The following is a 17,054-nucleotide window of genomic DNA, read 5'->3' on the forward strand; positions in this document are numbered from 1 at the left end:
AGACATAGAAGATCCCTTAAACCTACTTCAGAGGACACCATTCATTCTCTCCTTGTTTTTCTGGGTCCATGTCTCTGTGAAACGGGGATCGCATTGTTGTTAATGAAAACTGGACAGTTATAGAGTGAAACAGTATGGAAACAGGCTCTTTGGCCCAGCCAAAATGCTCCGTCCGGGCCAGTCCCATTTCCCAACACTCTGCCAATAACCTTTTAAACCTTTCACAGAACACAGAACACAGAACAGTACAGCACAGGAACAGATCCTTCGGCCTACAGCTAAACCAGCTAAAAAGTAAAGCAAAAACACCCGAAAACAAATCCCTCTGCCAACAATGTCCATATCCCTCCATCTTCCTCACATTCATCTGCCTATCTAAACATCTCTTAAAAGCCTTTAATGTATTTGCCTCTGCCACCATCTGAGGCAATGCACTCCAGGCATCTAGCAATCTCTGAGTATAAAAACTAACCTTTCACAACCCCTTTGAACCTACCCCCTCTGGTACGGAGATTTCAACCCTGGGGAAATGATACTTCTTGTCTACTCCCTCTATACTTCTCGTAATCTTAAAAACCTCTATCAGATCTCCCCTCAGCCTCCAACACTCCAAATAAAACATCTCAAGTTTGTCCAGCCTCTCATACCCTCTAAACCAGGCAGCCTCCTGCTAAGCCTCTTATGCATCCTCTCTAAAGCCTCACCACAAACCGGGAATTATCTTTGAAAAGTAGTTATTGTACCTGCCTTGACCACTTCTTTTGGCAGCTCACCCATTTACACACTACCCTTTGTGTTTATTTATACACACAAGGCACGGGACAGCAAGGTAGGTAGAGTTTAGTACAACACTATTACAGCTCCAGCAACCTGGGTTCAGTTCCCACTGGTGATTGTAAGGAGTTTGTATGTGATTGACAAGTTCATGGCCTAAGGTAGAAGGAGTCAATTTTAGAAAACCTAGCACATTTATTTTTCAACATAGTCCCCTCCTACGTTTACACACTTAGTCCAGCGGTCGTGGAGCATACGGATCTTGGACCTCCAGAAAGTGTCCACAGCAGATGCTATACATCTCCCGTTACATGAGTGATAATGCAGAAAGTTTGAAGTTAATAACTCATCTCCTTCTACCTTAGGCCACGAACTTATCAATCACCCCTGCTGTGGACTCTTTCTGGAGGTCCAAGATCCGTATGCTCCACGGCTGCTGGACTAAGTGTGTAAATGTAGGAGGGGACTATGTTGAAAAATAAATGTGCTCGGTTTTCTAAAATTGACTCCTTCTGCCTTAGGCCACAAACTTATCAATCACTCCTCGTATGTTCTCCCCGTGTTTCCTCTGGATTTGCTCCCTCGTTCTAAAGATATATCATCCTGTGGGTTAATTGGTCACATGGGTGCAATTGGGTGGTTGGGCCGGAAGGGCAGTATCTCTAAATTATTAAATTAGTATGCCTGTCCAGCCTATCCCTGGAAGTCAATCGCTCAAGTCTAGGTAAAATCCTTGTAAGTCTCTTCTGCACTCTTTAGTTTAGTAACAGTTTTTTGACAGTGTAGATGTTTCCATGAACCAATGCTTCTTTGGAAGTCAAGAATCAGGCATGAAGTTTATTGCTACGCATTTTTATTAAGTGTTAACACAGAGAAATAGAAGTGCTTATGAAGGGTCTCAGCCTGAAACGTCAACTGATCATTCCCCTCCATAGATACTGCCTGGCCTGCTGAGTTCCTCCAGCATCTGGAAATGTCATTCCACTCTTTAAGAAGGGAGGGAGGCAAAAAAAAAGGAAATTACAGGCCAGTTAACCTAACCTCAGTTGGGGAAGTGTTGGAGTCTATTATTAGGATGAGATTTTAAGGAACTCAGAGACTAATGATAAAGTCAAAGTCAGCATTGTTTCTGTAACAGGAGATCTTGCCTGAGAAATCTGTTAGAGTTCTTTGAGGAAGTAACAAGCAGGGTGGACAAAGGAGAGCCAGTAGATGTCATTTACTTGGATTTTCAGAAGGTATTTGAGAAGGTGCCACACATGAGGCTGGTTAACAAGATAAAGTCCTATGGTTTTATAGGAAAAATACTGGCTGACGGGCAGGAGGCAGCGTGTGGGAATAAAGGGGAACTTTTCTGATTGACTGCCAGTGACTAGTGGTGATGATAGCAGTAAACATACAGTCACACACAAGGTATATGATATAGTCCAAGTCCTTGAGTATCATGTCCTACAAACTGATAGCGCATGAGTGTTAATGACAAGAAGAAGCCTGCTATGGTCTACAAACTGGAGCATGCAATCCAGCTTGTCTTCCACCACATGAACACTAGAGGGCAGCACCAATGGGTTGGGCTGGCCACCAACCACACAGCTTCCCAGCATCCCTGGGAATAATTCCATTAACACAGCCACCTGATGGCATTTATTGATGAAATAATGTATCTAAACACTTGAATCATACTGCTGTATGGATTAGAATCAGCTGTCAGCCAAGTGCAATGGATCAATTTTCAGGAACAAATCAGATTGCACACAGATCATATCTGACTCACAAATAAAAATTGCTGCTGGACCACTTCTGGCTGGAGTCATCCTTTCATCCAATTTGTTCTGTGTCATGTGATTAGGGGGAACATGCTATCAGGAGAGGCTGGATATCCGGAGCAACAGACACAAAATGCTGGAGGAACCCAGCAGGTCAGGCACCATCTATGGACGGGAATAAATAGTAGACTTTTTGATCAAGACCCTACATCAGGACTGGAAAGGAAGGGGGAAGAAGCCAGAATAAGATGGTGGGGAGAAAGGGGAGGAAGACAAGTTGGCAGGTGAGGGGGAGGGGGATGATGTGAGAGGCTGGGAGGTGATGGGTTGAAAAGGTAAAGGGGGGAAGAAGAGGAATCTGATAGGAGAGGCCAGTGGATCATGGGAAAAAGGGAAGATGGTGAGGGACCAGAGGGAGGTGATGGGCTTGTGAGGAGATGAGAAGGAGTGAAGAGGGAGCCAAAATGGGGAATGGAAAAAAGAGAGAAGGGGGAAGGGGAGAAAGTACTGTGAATTGAAAAAAAATCAATGTTCATGTCATCAGGTTGGAGGCTAACCAGAGAGAATACGAGGTGTCGCTCCTCTGACATGAGTTTAGCCTCTTCATGGCAATAATGGAGGCCATGGACTGACATGTCAGAATAGGAGTGGGGAGCCAAATAGAAATGGGTGGCCACCAGGAAATCCTAACCTTTCCAGCAGACAGAGCAAGGGATAAACTTGGGCTGTTTTCTATGGAGCGTCAGAGGCTGCTGGAAGACCTGGCAAAAGTTTATAAAACTATGTGAGGCATTGACAGAGAATCCTTTCCCCTGGTTTGAGATGGATGCTCAAGTGCATGCATTTAAAGAGAGAGGAGGTAAGTTCAAAAGTGATGTCCTTACAGCAGACCTTATGCACCAAAGAAAATCAATTTGGAAATAGCCACAGGCCCTTAAGGCCTTCTCTTCCATGCCAACTGTGTTGCTCAGAGAAGGGGGAGGGAAGAAGTTACCATACGTTGGAGAAATCGATGTTCATGCTATCAGGTTGGAGGCTACCCAGACGGAACGTGAGATGTTGATCCTCCAACATCAGAGTGGTCTCACCTTGACAGTAGAGGAGGCCATGGACCAACATGTTGGAATGGGAACAGGGATTGGAATTGGCCGCTGGGAAACCCTAGTTGTTGCAGACAGAGTGAAGGTTCTCCAAAAAGCGGTCCTCCACCTGGGGTCCCACCGATGTAGAGGAAGCCACACTGGGGAGCACTGAATACAGTAGACAACCGCAAGAGACTGCAGGTCAAGTATTGCCTCGCCTGGAAGGACTATTTGGGATCTGGAACGGAGGTGAGCGAGGAGGTGAATGGGCAGGGGTAGCACTTGGCCACTTGCAGGGATGCGCCTGGAGAGAGATCGGTAAAGACAAGGAATCCCAGCAGAAAGAGGAGAGTAGGGGAGCAGGGAGGAGGTAAAGATGGGTTTGAAGATGAAGGCCCCCTCTCTCTTTCTGCTTCTGCTATTCCTCACTCTGCCCTCCCCCATTATTTTTTCTCTTCTCCTCACCTGCCTATCACTTCCCTCAGTGTCCCTCCTCCCTCCCTTTCTCTCATGGTCCACTCTCCTCTCCTATCAGATTCCTTCTTCTTCTTCAGCCTTTATCTTTTCTACCTATCACCTTCTAGCTTCTCACTTCACCCCTCCCCCCTCACCCGACCTCATCTATCACCTTCAAGCTTGTCCTCCTTCCCCTCCCTCCTCCTTCTTATTCTGCTGTCTTCCCCCCTCCTTCCCAGTCCTGAGGAAGGATCTTGGCCCAAAACATCAACAGTTTATTCACTTCCAGCTCCATCACAAGCACGACTCTCCCTATCCTTCAGGGTTCATGCCCCAGGAAGGAGACGTCCATCATTAAGGACTCCCTCCACCAGGGACCAAACTTCTTCTCATTGCTGCCATCAGGGAGAAGGTACGGGAGCCTGAAGACACACTCAAAGGTTCAGGAACAGCTTCTTCACCTCCATCTCTGGATTTCTGGAAGACCCAAATACCTCATTAGACAAGAGAATCTGCAGACGCTGGAAATCTGAGCAACACACACAAAGTGCTGGAGGAACTCGTCAGGTCAGGCAGTTTCTATGAAAAAGAGTACATTGACTGCAGAAGATTTTCAGGCGGAGGAGTAGATTTAGAAGGTGGTGGAGGGCAGAGAGAAGCACAGGGAGAAACCGGGAAGTGGGGAGGGGTGAAGTACAGATCTGGGAGGTTGATTAGTGAAAGAGATACTGGGCAGGATGAGGGGGAGTCTGATGGAAGAAGACAGAAGGCCAAGGGAGAAAGAGAAGGAGGAGGAGAACCCGAGGGAGGTGTTGGGTAGGTGAGGTGAAAGAGAAGGGAATGGCGAGTGGTGAATGGCAGGGTGGTGAATGAGAAGGGAATGGCGAGTGGTGAATGGCAGGGTGGTGAAAGAGCAGGGAATGGCGAGTGGTGAATGGCAGGGTGGTGAAAGAGCAGGGAATGGCGAGTGGTGAATAGCAGGGTAGTGAAAGAGCAGGGAAGGGCGAGTGGTGAATGGCGAGTGGTGAATGGCAGGGTGGTGAAAGAGAAGGGAATGGCGAGTGGTGAATGGCGAGTGGTGAATGGCAGGGTGGTGAAAGAGAAGGGAATGGCGAGTGGTGAATGGCAGGGTGGTGAATGGCAGGGTGGTGAAAGAGAAGGGAATGGCGAGTGGTGAATGGCAGGGTGGTGAAAGAGAAGGGAATGGCGAGTGGTGAATGGCAGGGTGGTGCGGGTGGTACCGGAAGTTTAAGAAATTGATGTTCATGCATCATATTGGAGGTTACCTAGACAGAATATAAGGTGTGGCTTCTCCGACCTGAGGGTGGCCTCAACACAACAGTAGTGGAGGCCATGGACTGACAGGTAGTAATAATGACTACCTCGGTATTCCTTTTATTCATATTATTTACTTCACCCGCGAGACGGGCAGCAGGGGAGCTGCATTGCCTCGGTTGTGGCGAGGCCTAGGCCACTCAGGAGATGCTGAGGCTGAGTGGGAAAGCCTCTGTGGGGTGTGCTGGTATCTGAGGAATGGCCCCTGGGGTGAAGGGAAAGGGGAGGAGGTGGATGGGCAGCGAGTAGAGGGCTAGAGGGTGGAAGGACAATGGGAGGGAAGAGGTAGGTTGTGAACGGAGGGGAGGAATGGAGAGAGGGCGGGGGAAAGGGGAGGGGTAGGGGAATGCAGAGGGTTGAGGGGGAGGGGAGGGGGAAAGGATGAAGGTGGGGGGAGGAAGGTGGAGGGGAGGAAGGGCGGGGGAGGGAGGAAGGGGAGGGGAGAGGGAAAGGATGGTGGGGGGGGGAGGAAGGTGGAGGGGAGGAAGGGCGGGGGAGGGAGGAAGGGGAGGGGAGAGGGAAAGGATGAAGGTGGGGGGAGGAAGATGGAGGGGAGGAAGGGCGGGGGAGGGAGGAAGGGGAGGGGAGAGGGAAAGGATGAAGGTGGGGGGAGGAAGATGGAGGGGAGGAAGGGCAGGGGAGGGAGGAAGGGGAGGGGAGAGGGAAAGGATGAAGGTGGGGGGGAGGAAGGAGGGGAGGAAGGGCGGGGGAAAGGGGAGGGGTAGGGGAATGCAGAGGGTTGAGGGGGAGGGGAGGGGGAAAGGATGAAGGTGGGGGGAGGAAGGTGGAGGGGAGGAAGGGCGGGGAGGGAGGAAGGGGAGGGGAGAGGGAAAGGATGAAGGTGGGGGGGAGGAAGGTGGAGGGGAGGAAGGGCGGGGGAGGGAGGAAGGGGAGGGGAGAGGGAAAGGATGAAGGTGGAGGGGAGGAAGGGCGGGGGAAAGGGGAGGGGTAGGGGAATGCAGAGGGTTGAGGGGGAGGGGAGGGGGAAAGGATGAAGGTGGGGGGAGGAAGGTGGAGGGGAGGAAGGGCGGGGGAGGGAGGAAGGGGAGGGGAGGGGGAAAGGATGAAGGTGGGGGGAGGAAGGTGGAGGGGAGGGGCGGGGAGGGAGGAAGAGGAGGAGGGATGGGGAGGAGGGATTCGGGGCGGCGGTCTCTTTAAGAGTAGCGGTGGGCGAGCACTACATTGTGGCCCGCTTGTTGATTCGACATCAGGTTGCAATTGTCAATTTCCGTGCAGATTTTATTCATTCACTGGGTTTGAAAGGACCTGTGGAAGCGGGTCTCTTTATTCGCTGGATTTAAGCGCCACCTGCAAACTGTTCAGCTGCAGTGTAATTAGAAGTGGGGGCGGTAAGGGGAGAAAGTGATAGAGGTGGGGGAAAGCCGTGTCAAGCCGGCGGATTTTTTAAAATCTTAAATTCCCAGCGCTGTTTCTCCCCCACACAATCTGGTCGAAGATGGCGGCTATGAACGGCGCAGGCAGTAAACCCAGCCCCGGTGCGCCCAAAACGCCGGCGGAGCTGGATTTTAGGTCGGGGGCTAAGATCGAGGATTTGAACAAACTGATTCAGGAATTCAGCAGACAGGACCAGCGGGAATACGATGATCACAGAGCCCTGGAGATCCACACAGCTAAGGACTTTATCTTCTCCATGCTGGGTGAGTGCGGTACCCACCGCCTGCTACTGAGAGGTCTCGGTGATACTCAAAGTCACCCTTTCGCCCTCGGGTTCCGTGGTGGGCGTGCGTGAGTGTGAACAATTCCCCTTCGCCTTCACACGCTCCGGTGGCGGGGGCTGGTATGTCGGCAACGCTGAGTTTGCAACTCTGCGCTTTTTTAAGTCTGCGAAGTTCTTAATTGTTAAGAATGTTGGAAATTTTCCAATTCGTTTTGTTTTCTCCGTCAAAGATCATATTCTGGTGTTTCCCCCGCAATGTACCTTGTTTAAAAAGCAAAGATCATTCTTTGATTCAAAATCAGTTTCACCGACGAACTCCACTACTTTTGTCTTCTGCTGTTAGTCACCTTATGTTCACACTCCTGGGCCTCGCGTCACTTTACAGACATACAATTAATCTATGTAAGCTGTCTTAGGTAATTATATTGATTATGTTCTTCATCTTACAGCGGGTTTTTTTTTTGTGCTGCATCGGATCCGGAGGAACAATTATTTCACTCTCCTGTGTGCTGGGAACGACATTAAACAATCTAGATCTTGATCGGGAGTAATCAGTTGCTTGGCCGCTGTGTATCTGCGCTAAGGTCCGGGTCTGGAGCTTAACTGCCCACTCCAGAGTGTGAGAATTGGAAATCAAGATGGTTTAATGTCATTTCCAGCACACAAGTGTAAAGGAGAACAAAATAATTGTTACTCCGGGTCCGATGCCGCACAACAACACTATAACATTTTTTTTAATAAACTAATAAATATAAATACGTTATACATTAATTGTATGTCCCCAAAGTGACATTAGGCATAGGAGTGTCTGTACATAAGGTGACTCTGACAGGAGGTGCTAAAGTAGAGGAGGGGTGGGGACATTGATCAGCCTCAGGGCTTGGGGAAAGGGACTGGCAGGGATGATTTGTAGCCTCCTCCCTGATGGGAGCGGGACAAACAGTCTCTGAGCAGGGTGTGTTGGATCCTTCATGACACTGCTGGCCTTTTTCCAGCAGGGTTGGAGGTGTTGTGGATAGTGTGGAAGGCTGTCAGAGGTTACAGCAGGACATTGATAGGATGCATAACTGGGCTGAGAAGTAGCAGATGGAGTTCAACCCAGTAAGTGTGAGGTGGTTCATTTTGGCAGGTCAAATATGATGGCAGAATATAGTATTAATGGCAAGACTCTTGGCAGTGTGAAGGATCGGGAGGATCTTGGGATCCGAGTCCATAGGATGTTCAAAGCTGCTGCACAGGTTGACTCTATCGTTAAGAAGGCATACGATGCATTGGCCTTCATCAATTGTGAAATTGAGTTTAAGAGCCAAGAAGTAATGTTACAGCTTTATAGGACCCTGGTCAGACCCCACTTGGAGTACTGTGCTCAGTTCTGGTCACCTCACTACAGGAAGGACAAGGAAACCATAGAAAGGGTGCAGAGGAGATTTACAAGGGTGTTGCCTGGATTGGGGAGCATGCCTTATGAGAATAGATTGAGCGAACTTGGCCTTTTCTCCTTGGAGCAACAGACGATGAGAGGTGACCTGATAGAGGTGTATTAGATAATGATACGCATTGATCATGTGGATAGTCAGAGGCTTTTACCCAGGGCTGAAATGGCTAGCACGAGAGAGCACAGTTTTAAGGTGCTTGGAAGTAGGTACAGAGGAGATGTCAGGGGTAAGTTTTTCATACAGAGTGCGTTGAGTGCGTGGAATGGGCTGCCAGCGATGGTGTTGGAAGTGGATACGATAGGGCCTTTTAAGAGACTCCTGGATAGGTACATGGAGCATAGAAAAATAGAGGGGTATGGGTAACCCAAGGTAATTTCTAAGGTAAGGACATGTTCGGCACAGCTTTGTGGGCCGAAGGGCCTGTACTTGCTGTAGGTTTTCTATGTTTCTATCTGTCTGGAATATGTATTTGGGGGAGGATGGGAACCGTAGAGTCAGGTTTATTCTCATTGATTAATATGATGTGAAACATGTTACTTTGTGGCAGCAGTACATTGCAAAGTCATAATTATGCAAATTGCAAAAATTGTGCAAAGAACAAAATGATTGTCCACAGACCGTTCAGAAATCTGATGGTGTTGGGAAGAAATTGTTTCTCTAGGATACTGGAGGTGACCAGAAATAAATTGCATGTATATCCATTAAATCCATCATCAAGGACTCACACCATCTTCTTTGCTGCTACCATCAGGAAGGAGATGCAGGAGCCTCTGGTCTCAGACCACCAGGTTTAGGAACAGTTGTTACCCCTCAACCATCAGGTCCCACACCACCAGGTTCAGGAACAGTTATTACCCCTCAACCATCAGGTCCCACACCACCAGGTTCAGGAACAGTTATTACCCCTCAACCATCAGGTCCCACACCACCAGGTTCAGGAACAGTTATTACCCCTCAGCCATCAGGTCCCACACCACCAGGTTCAGGAACAGTTATTACCCCTCAACCATCAGGTCCCACACCACCAGGTTCAGGAACAGTTATCACCCCTCAACCATCAGGTCCCACACCACCAGGTTCAGGAACAGTTGTTACCCCTCAACCATCAGGTCCCACACCACCAGGTTCAGGAACAGTTATTACCCCTCAATCATCAGGTCCCACACCACCAGGTTCAGGAACAGTTATTACCCCTCAATCATCAGGTCCCACACCACCAGGTTCAGGAACAGTTATTACTCCTCAGCCATCAGGTCCCACACCACCACGTTCAGGAACAGTTATTACCCCTCAACTGTCAGGTCCCACACCACCAGGGTTCAGGAACAGTTATTACCCCTCAACCATCAGGCTCCTGAACCAGTGTGAGCAACTTCACTCACTCCAGCACTGACTGTTCCCACAACCTATGGACTCACTTTCAAGGACTCTTCATCTCATCTTCTCAGTATTATCTATTTGTTATTTATTTATTATATTTTTTGTATTTGTGGAGTTTCTCTTTTACACATTGGTTGTTAGTCTTTCTGAGCAGTTTTTCATAGATTTGATTGTGTTCCTTTCTTCTACTTTGCCTGTGAGAAAATGTACGTACTTTGATAATTAATTTGCTTTGACCTCTGAAACAAGTCGAACATAGAATAGTGAGGAATCAATATCAGGTTTATTGTCAAGAAGGACCCTCGTCACCCAGATCATGCGTGGTAGGAGGTACAAAAGCCTGAAGGCACAAATTCAACGATTCAGGAACAGCTTCCCCTCTGCCATCTGATTCCTGAATGGACATTGAACCCATGAACACTGCCTCACTACTTCTTTATTTCTATTTTTGCATGACTTCATTGTACCGCAACCACATAACAAATTTCACGACATGTGTTTGTGACAGCAATACTTTGCTGGCGTAAAAATTCACTGAGTTACAATAAAAATATCAACAGGTACAGGCCTTTATTCCCCCCCCCCCCCCAGTGTTGTGCCAAGCAAAATAGAAATCAAACAGCAACTAAACTAACTTCACCTGCACGTCCAATGTCCACATTGTTCCTCTTCCCACTCCTTTATGTGCCAACATTAGCCTGAATACCTCTATTGCATCTGCCTCGACCATCAGCCCTCGCAGTGCATTCTAAACACCCAACACAGTTGCACCTCACATCTCCTTTGAACTTGCTCCCTTTCATCTTAAATACATACCCTCTGGTATTAGGAATTTCAATCCTGGGATAAAGATGCTCCGTGTCTATCTATGCCTCTCGTGAGCTTGTACATCTCTATCGGATCTCCCCTCGGCCTGCACCCCTCCAGAAAAAACGACCCAAGTTTGTCCAACCTCTAATATAGCACATGCCTTCTCATCCAGGCAACATCCTGGTGAACCTCTTCTGCACCCTCCTCAAAGCCTTCATATTCTTCCTGTAACGGGGCGACTGGAACTGTGTGCAAAACTCCTAAGAGTTTTATAAAGCTGCAACATATGCAAGTGGCCACTTTCTTCCAAGCCTGTTCCTAATGAAGTGGATGGCCACTGAGTGTGTGTTCGTGGTTTTCTGCTGCTGTAGCCCATCCACTTCAAGGTTCAATGTGTTGTCCATTCAGAGATGCTCTTCTGCACACCACTGTTGTAACGTGTGGTTATTTGAGTTACTGTCACCTTCCTGTCAGCTCGAACCAGTCTGGTTATTCTCCTCTGACCCCTCTCTCATTGAGGGGCTTCACCCTATCTATGCCCCTCAATTTTATCCACCTCTTTAAGGTGGCCCATCGTTCTCCTGCACACCGAAGAGCAAATGACCAATGAGCAGAAGTTAATGGCAGGACCTTCAGTGTTGATGTGCAGAGGGATCTTGGGGTCCAAGTCCTGGGGGAGATTAGAAGACTGTCAAAGTATAAAAGTCAGCTGCAGAAATTGACAGAGGAATATCGGCTGGTATAGCACTATTACAGCACCAGCAAGCCAGGATCAATTCCCACTACTGCCTGTAGGGAGCTTGTACGTTCTCCCCGTGACCACATGGGTTTCATCCAGGTGCTCTGGATTTCTCCCAAGTTCCAAAGATCTACGGTTATTTTAATTTACTGAGATACAGTACAGGGAAGGCCCTTTGTGCCATGTTGCCCAGTAATCCCCCAATTTAACCCTAGCCTAATCACGGGACAATTTACAATGATTAACCTATGAACGAGTACGTGGTGTGTGGGAGGACACCCACAGGGAAATGTACAAAATCCTTACAGACAGCAGTGGGGATTGAATCCGGGTCACCTGTATCTGTAAAGCGTTGTGCTAACCACTACGCTACTGTACCGTGACCAATTAACCTACTGATTTAATTTGGAAGGTTAATCGGTCATGTGGGTGTAATTTGATGGCATGGGCTTGTTGGACTGGAAGAGCCTAAATAAAATTCTGAATAAATGTTGGGGTATGGTCCATATACCCAGTCTATATACCCTTTTAGTTTGTGCTGGGTCAAAATTCCTTCAACCTCAAGGATGTTCTGTGTAGCAACTGCCTTCTCTTCACACTGGGGTCTACTTAAATGTCATTTTTTTTTTAGTTTTAGAGAGACAAGCCTGCACTGCAGAATTCCATCCATGTCACCCCATTAGTGTGTGTGTGTGTGTGTACGCCCAGAGGACACCCACGTGGTTATGGGATGAACGTGCAAACTCCTTAAAGACAGCATCGGGAACTGAACTTGTGTTATGCTAACCGCTGCATTTCTGTGCTGCCTCAGACCTTTTCTCTAACTTTACAACTGTGAAATTCCTTTATTCCCTACCCTCCACTTTTTAAAACTTCCTATTAATTAAGCACATTCTAATTTAGTTTCCAAGTCCTTTTTATTCACAGTTGAGGCAATCAGTTCACACAGTGCCAAAGTTGTAAATGACAAGATGATTTACTATCAATACAAATTGTTAAATACATTTGGATGTGGTTTGGTAATTAATTCCCTCTTCAGAGAGGCAGTTACGGATTTAATTCCTTCAGTTCAAATTTATTGCCCTCAACCATACAGATGTATACAATTAAACGAAACAATGTTCCTTGGGGACCAAGGTGCAAAACGGAGCATGCATGCTGTGCATAAAACAATGTGAACATTATAAAATTTAAAGGATAAAAGTAGTATTCTGTAGATGTGCAAGTTGATATAAAATGCATATACAAAATATAGTTAAATATACACAGTATTACTGGTACTGTCATAAGTAACGTGCACTGAGTGGTAATGTGTTCAGAAGTCTCACAGCCTGGGGAAGGAAGCTGTTATCAGATAATGGGTCCTTGGTTATACAGTACCTGCTGCCTGACGGTAGGAAGTCAGTGATGGGATGGATGGGAGGGGTTCTTGACAATACTGAGGGCTCAGTGAATGCAGCACATCTGATATGCGGGATGGGGATGATTTTCTCGGCAGTCCTCACAATCTGCTGCATGGTTCTGTGAACAGTTTCTTGAAACTCCCACAACGGGCGCTGTTGCAGCTGGCCTGGACTCTCGATGCTGCACTTTGCACGGTGGATGTCTGTACTTTGTGTCATACTGTGGTAGCGTTCAGGAAACTAAATGAGTGCAAGGTTGGAGAGCACGTCCTCTGAGGATGGGTTGAGTGAGCTGGGGTTCCTCTTCGGAGCGAAGGAGGACGAGGTGACTTGATGGAGGTGGACAAAATAAGAGGTGTAGATCGACTGGACAGACAGGCTTTTTTCCCAGGACAGAAATGGCTAATATGAAGGGGCATGATGAGTAGAGGCCTACGAAGGAGGGAAGGGTCAGATTGATCTCAGAGTAGGTTAAAAGGTTGGCACAACACAATAGGGTGAAGGACCTGTACTGTTCTAGGTAGACTGTGTGGAGACCAGGAAGGGATATGGACAGGTTCACTGAGTAGGCATGATGCAGTAAAATGTCGCCAACCCATTCAGAAGAAAGTATGAAAAGATTAGTTTTATTTCTCACACATACTTTGAAACATGCAGTGAAATGGGTCAGAAACATAGAAAACCTACAGCACAATACAGGCCCTTTGGGCCACGATGCTGTGTTGAACATCTATGTACTTTAGAAATTATCTGGGTTACCCACAGCCCTCCGTTTTTCTAAACTCCATATACCTATCCAGGATCCTATTGTATCCGCCTCCACCACAGTCCCCAGCAACCCATTTCACCACTCTGCATATTTAAAAAAAACTTACCCCTGATATCCCCTCTGTGTCTACTTCCAAACACCTTAAAACTATGCCCCCTCGTGTTGGCCACTTCAGCCCTGGGAGGAAGCCTCTGCCGATCAACACGATCATCTTGTACACCTCTATCAGGTCATTGGGGTTGGGGGCATCAACATAGTGAGCCCACTACTCACTAATCCTAACCTATGCCTTTGGAAGGTAGGAGGAAACGGGGGGAAACCCACGCGGTCGTGGGGAAAACGTACAAACTCCTTACAGACAGCAGCCGTACCTGAAGCTGGCCCTGCAGTGGTTAGCTCTAACTGCTGTGTCACCATGCCACCCCGTACCCTACCTGTGTACATTAAATCTCTTGCAGGGTAGCTGGCAACGTTGCTGATCTGGCACACTGCCTCTTTCCACCCCTGTCTGAATGGCTGGTCAGTAATTTATTGTGCATCATCTTTCTCCATGTCCTACGATGTCGAAAATGCCTTGTAGAGTGCTGATGCGATGTGGGACTGTCAGACTGGGTAAGAGCTTCCTCCCTTGGGCTGTGAGACTAATGAATATCCTGTCACCACCGAGGTCTCGTCACAGGGACAACAACAAGCTGTTTATGACATCCATTTGCAATTATATTTGATGTACTTTTTTTGTTTTGTGTGCAGTGTGCGATGTGTTCTGTGGGTGCACTGCGGTCCAGAGAAATGTTGTTTTGTTTGGTTGTACATCTATGCAGTCGGGTGACAATAAACCTGAAAGGAGTCTGATGTTATTCAGAATGGTAATACTAACGTTTCAGATGTGGTAAGCCAACCAGGGCTGGCTTTGTGAATAAAGGATTAAAGTGGAATGAGGTCACATTCCTGCCATTCACAAGGGGAATAAAGCTGGCCTTTGAGTAATACTGAGTTCATTGTCCCTGTAGGGGGAAGGGTTAAGATTATTTAATACTCTGCTCTCTGCCTCTCGTGTCCTTGTCTTGTGGATCTGCCAAACTGAAGTATGACTCTTGCCCTCTACTCCATGTTGTGGGGTGACTTTTTATTTGGGGATAATTCCCAATGAGTGGTGCTGCCCAGCAAACTGTCTGCTTACCTCTAGCCTAATCACAGGATACTTTACAATGACAAATGAGCCTACCAACCAGTACGTCTATGGACTGTGGGAGAAAACCGAAGCACCTGGAGGAAACCCACAGAGCCACGGAAGGACGTACAGATGGCACTGGAATCAGATTCTAGCTGACTTAAGAGTGACTGAGTTTTGTGTCCTAGTCTCAATACTCTTGGACACTTGACCGCATGAATCGTCCTGAACACTCCCCTTGAATGCCTGGATATTGTGACCCTTCATCTGGATACTGAACGACACAGGGCATAGAACAGTACGGCACCGGGACAAACCTGGCCCACAGAGTTGTGCCAAACCAAATATATTAGTCATCAAATGGCCTTCTGCCTACACAATGTCCATATCCCTCCATTTTCCTCACAATCATGTGCCTTTCTTAAGCCATTCCCCCCTCCTGGGGCAAAGGGCAGCAGCAGCTCGCCAAGCCCTCAGTCCTGGGGGGAAGGTAGATTGGCCTTGTGGCCTTCCAGCCGAGGTTCCTCTCTGAAGCTCCTGTTGGATTTCTGTGGCTCTGAGTTTTTACGGATGGGTTTGCTAGCCCCATGGCTGGGCTTGGGTCCATTCACGGTGGAGTTGTGTGCCTATCTTTGTCTCTTAAATATCCCCAATGTATCTGCCTCTACCACCACCCCAGACAGCACATTCCAGACACCCACCACTCCCTGTGGGGCCGGGGAACTTGACCCTCATCTCCTTTGAAACTGCCCCTTCTCACCTTAAATGCATGCCCTCTTGTATTAGATATTTCAACCCTGGCATACTCTATCTATGCTTCTCAGAATCTGATAAACTTCTGCCAGATCTCCCCCTACCCCCACCTCGCTAGAGAAGCTTCCCCGTTCCACTCTGAAGTGGCCAGTGCTGCTTGTTGCCCTGGAGTGTGAAGCGCAGTGGAAGAGGCGCAGGTCTGTCAGTGCTGAGCTGTAGTGACCACCACAATGTGCCACGTGGTATGACATAGCCGATCATGGTTTTTCCGTGATAATGATTGCTCTTGGCAAATGCTTCTACAGAAGTGGTTTGCAATTGCCTTCTGTACAGTGTCCTTACAAGATGGGTGACCCCAGCCATTATCAATACTCTTCAGAGATTGTCTGCCTGGTGTCAGTGGTCGCATAACCAGGACTTATGATACGCACCAGCTGCTCATACGACCATCCACCACCTGCTCCCATAGCTTCATGTGACCCTGATCGAGGGGGGGACTAAGCTGGTGCTACACCTTGCCCAAGGGTGACCTGCAGGCTAGCGGAGGGGAGGAGCGCCTTACACCTCCTTTGGTAGAGACGCATCTCCACCCCACCTCCCCCATGCTAGTGTTGTGGGTTGGATAAGCCGAGGTTCTGCTGGGAATCTTTGTCGAAGCCCCTGGGACAATTGTCCAGAGGTTTGATGTCTCTGCGTCAAGGTCAGGGAGTGGAAGTTACAGGCCCAATGCCTGAGTGCAGAGCGAAGGCCTGGAGGCAGCCTGTTCAGGGCTGGAGGCCTGAGCTTGAAGGGGTGGTCAGAAACGTGGCTCGCTTTGCTGATGTCTTGTCGGGTTCTGCTGAACATGGTGGGCGTGCTATGTTGGTGCCAGAATGTGTGGCGACACTTGCTGGCTGCCCTCATCAAACCCTTGGGTGTTCTGGCTGCTGGGGAAGCCTAAGGCCAGAGGGCAGAGGATGTCCCTTTTGAACAGATGAGGGATTTATCCAGCTAGAGATTCAAGACTGTTTAATTTCCTGTGCGTGGTCTTTACAGTTGTGCACTGGAAATGATATTAAACAATCTTGAATTGTTCTGTTGAATGTGGTGGGAATGCTATGTACAACAATGTGTGGTTGTGCCACCAGCCCATCCTTGTGTGTTGGTTGTTAATGCAACAACACGTTTCATCATATTTGGGTGTCCATGTGATTGATAAATCTAGTAACAAAGGTGCAGAAGTTAGTGTTTTTAACAAAAAAATGAGGAATGGACTGATTTAGTAATGTTGCTGCCTATAGACAGCTCCTATGGTTTGTGATTGCAGACTGGATCTGCAAAGTGTTAACTGTCTGATGCAAGTTTCAGCCCAAAAACTTTGACAACTCCTTCCCTCCCATGGATCCTGATGAGTTCTCCCAGCAGGTTGTTTCCTGGAAAAACACCAGTTTTCTAGCCTGTTATTGAAGCCAAACAGGACTGTGCCCATTACAAAGTAATTTCAGCAAATTAGGATCTATCAT

The 17,054-nt window shown here is 48.0% G+C and overlaps 1 protein-coding gene across 1 annotated transcript in view; it reads left to right on the forward strand.

The window, feature by feature from the left end:
- Positions 1 to 6,844: 6,844 nt before the first annotated feature.
- The window catches only part of LOC132404190 (nucleotidyltransferase MB21D2-like), a 51,885-nt gene continuing 41,675 nt past the window's right edge, over positions 6,845 to 17,054 (forward strand). Inside the window, exon 1 of the mRNA XM_059988271.1 lies at positions 6,845 to 7,071. Within this exon, the coding sequence (XP_059844254.1) occupies positions 6,870 to 7,071 (202 nt within the window). The 5' untranslated portion in view covers positions 6,845 to 6,869. The remainder of the gene's footprint in view (positions 7,072 to 17,054) is intronic.

This window comes from Hypanus sabinus, chromosome 2 (assembly GCF_030144855.1).
Source record: "Hypanus sabinus isolate sHypSab1 chromosome 2, sHypSab1.hap1, whole genome shotgun sequence".
In the NCBI taxonomy this organism is placed as follows: domain Eukaryota; kingdom Metazoa; phylum Chordata; class Chondrichthyes; order Myliobatiformes; family Dasyatidae; genus Hypanus; species Hypanus sabinus.